Source organism: Guillardia theta (genome assembly GCF_000315625.1).
Source record: "Guillardia theta CCMP2712 unplaced genomic scaffold GUITHscaffold_76, whole genome shotgun sequence".
NCBI lineage: Eukaryota > Cryptophyceae > Pyrenomonadales > Geminigeraceae > Guillardia > Guillardia theta.
Window position 1 is genome coordinate 267050 of NW_005434598.1, and position 3164 is coordinate 270213.

The 3164-nt window shown below is 53.9% G+C and overlaps 1 protein-coding gene across 1 annotated transcript in view; it reads left to right on the forward strand.

The window, feature by feature from the left end:
• GUITHDRAFT_114566 (hypothetical protein) overlaps positions 1 to 2411 on the forward strand; it is a gene marked incomplete at both ends in the record, with an annotated part of 4947 nt that extends 2536 nt beyond the window's left edge. The window contains 3 exons of the mRNA XM_005826292.1: positions 144 to 1846; positions 1893 to 2124; positions 2379 to 2411. Coding sequence (XP_005826349.1) covers positions 144 to 1846; positions 1893 to 2124; positions 2379 to 2411 — 1968 coding nt within the window. The remainder of the gene's footprint in view (positions 1 to 143; positions 1847 to 1892; positions 2125 to 2378) is intronic.
• Positions 2412 to 3164: the final 753 nt, after the last annotated feature.

Genomic DNA, 3164 nt, shown 5'->3' on the forward strand with positions numbered 1-3164 from the left:
CCTCTCTCTCCTCCTTCTCTCCTCCTTCCTTCCTCCTCCTCTCCTCCTACCTACCTCCTACCTCCTCCCTCCCTCCCTCCCTCCCTCCCTCCCTCCATTCCTCCTCAACAAAGGCATCGCTTCAGACTGACACTTTGTCATAGAACGCAATGGTGAGCCAGGTGTTCGATGACTGGGTGCAGTCGCACAGTCACAACGTGGTCCGGGCCAACAAGCTAATGGGCCTGATGAGCCGGTGGGATCAGCGAACGTTGTTCCATGCCTTCCAAGCCTGTGGCGCTTTCACAGGATGGAGCAAAAAGGTTCGTGATGTGATCTCAATGGGGACTGAACGCAGAAGCAACGAGCGGGGAAGACTCGCTCTCTCCCTGTGGTCGAGCTACAGCTCAAACCAGCGACGCCTCTTCACTCATGCAAGGCAGCTGGCGGCCAGAGTGACGGCGCGAAAAACCATCAGACTGTTTGCAGTTTGGCACAAGTTTGCAAGAGAGAGCAAGAAGTTGGAGGTGTCGTTGAGCAGAGCTCAACTGCGACACGAGAAGAGAATGTTGCTTGCTTGCTTTCAGGTCTGGGTAGAAATCACTTCAGACACCAGTGTCAAAGCGCTTGCTATCAGCAGAAAAGATGCCAAGTACTTGTACCAACTCAGCCAAAGCATGTTCCAGTATTGGTGCTTTGTGACCGAAGAGGTCAAATCAAACCTGAAAAAGAACGCAAAGGCATATTCATACTTCGAACAAAACTCTTACTTCAAGTTCTTTGAAAGATGGCTGCAATCGTACCATTGGTACATCAAGATCAAACATTTGAAACTCCGTGTCCAATCGTCTCGCATCTTTCATGTTACGGACGATCACTTCTCAGAGTGGCTCAACATCACGCTCAGGAAAAGGGCACTTGCAATTCATCAGTCCGCCGTTGCAAAGAAGAACAAGAAGGCGCTGTTTCAAGACAGCTTTCAGACTTGGTTCGCAGAGAAATGCAGACTGCGCAAATGTCGGAATGGGTTGATTAACCTCTCTGAGAGGATGATGACGAACAGCAAGAAGTTTCACTTCGATGAATGGACACTGGACACCTCCATGATCGCAAGGCACAGCAGACTGTCTGCCATCCGCTTTGAGAAGTACTGCGAGGGAATAGTCTCCGATGTGTTCGATGAATGGAAAGCCGTGATGAGATGTATTGTGGCGCAATCCAAAGGTGTCGAGAGGATAAGTGCGAGGTACGCACACAAAGTCCTCCGTGCGTTCCTCGTCAGCTGGACGTTGTTTGTGGACGACAGTTCCTCAGACAAGTCAAAAGTCTCCAAGTGCGACAGGAAGAGGTTGTTCAGGAGCTGCAGGAACGTCCTGATCGGCTGGATGGAGCAAGCGCGATGCCTGCGCGTCAACTGGCAGAAGTGCATAGCGATGAGCAACAGGCTGGAACGAAAGCGCCTGAGGTCCAACTTCGTCATCTGGAGCGAGTATACCCGGCAGACCATCGACCAGGTGCAGTCGATCGAGAAGTTCATCCTGCGACAGTCCAACGGCATGTTCAACTTGTACATGCAAGAATGGTTCGATGCTGTCAACACGTGGAAGCAGCTGCGCAGCAAGGTCGCGCTGTATCAGCGCCGAGCTGACGCAGGGAGGAAGCACAAGGTGCTGCTCCTGTTGTGGAGCCTCGTCGTCGACAGCCGAAATGTCCGCAAGGTGGAGGAGCGAAGGAAGAGAGGAGCCCTGTCCCTCGCCGCGTCCTCGTGGGGTCAGACGGCAAGGAGCCTCGAGCATTGTCGCAAGGGGGTAGAGAAGATGATTCTGCGCCATGAGCGACGGCTCTTCCTCTGCTGCTTCGACGGATGGTGAGAACTTGGCATGCTTCGATGTTGTCAGTGACTCGTGAGGCAGGCGCGACGAGCTGGCCTACCTGAAGAGCGCCTACAGCCGCGCACAGACGGTGCAGACGAGGACGATGACGACGAGGGCGGGGCAGGCAGTGCGGCAGCTGGTGGACCATGCGAGGAAACAGAGGCGGCACAGGAGAATGCTCGTGACCCACTCCCGTCGGTGGTACCTGATCCGCCTCAAGAACTCGTTCGAGTCCTGGCACCACTGGCACGGCAAGAAGATGGCAGTTAAGGTGAAGTCCCTGTAATGCTGTGGAAGCTCAACACCCCTCCTCCTGTTCTCGTCCTCCTCTTCTTGCTCTTCCCCCGCCCCCTCCTCTTGTTTTCTTGCTGGCTACCTCGACCTGCTCTTCCTCTACCTCCTCCTGCTCTTCCTCTACCTCCTCCTGCTCTTCCTCTACCCCTCTCGATCGTTGGATCTCTCCAGTCCTCTTACGATATTCTCCATAACTCTCCCTGGCTCCTCATCTCCTCACTCGTTTCCCAGGGCGTGCTTGACCAAGTTGTCGACATGATGTAAGCACCTCCTACCACAAACATCTCCGAATCCTCCCCATCCTCCTGCTCCTTCTCTTCCCTTTCCTCTCCCTCGTCTTAGTTCTTCCTCCTCGTCCCCCTCTTCATCGACAGTTGCCGGGCAATCAGCATTCTCTTGCTTTCAGTCATAGCTCCTACGTATATTTACATCGCTCTGCTGCATTTCTCTCGAATATTTTACACTCTCCTCCTCGCCTGCACCTTTCAAGCTCTGGCGGGCTCGAAAGTAGTCACCTGCGAAAGATCAGAAGAGGCAGAAGAAGACGCACGGGGAGAAGGAGAGGACGAGGAGGACGAGGAAGAGGACGAGGACGAGGATGAGGACGAGGAAGAGGACGAGGACGAGGACGAGGACGAGGACGAGGACGAGGAAAGCCTCACTTGGAACTGCTTCCTGTCCTCGTAGTCGTTGAGAGGAAGTCCCTGGCAGGAAGTAAGCGGAAATCGTCGGGGCAAACAACTTGTCTTACTCCATTCCAAGCATCTCGTTCCTTGTTCCAGTTGCTATCACATGCTGTCATGAACACTGCAAGCAATCTCCCCAGCTCCATTCCCATTCTGTTTCCCATTTTCTGTCCCTCCCTCCCTCCTTCCCTCCCTCCCTCCCTTCTCCTGTCTCTTCCTTGTTCTTGTGATCATCTTCGAGTTACCTGCTAGTCAAGTCCACGTCTCCTTTCGTCCTGCCATGGCACGTCAGCAACTGTTGACGATTGAGGATGAAGGAAACACGCCAGAG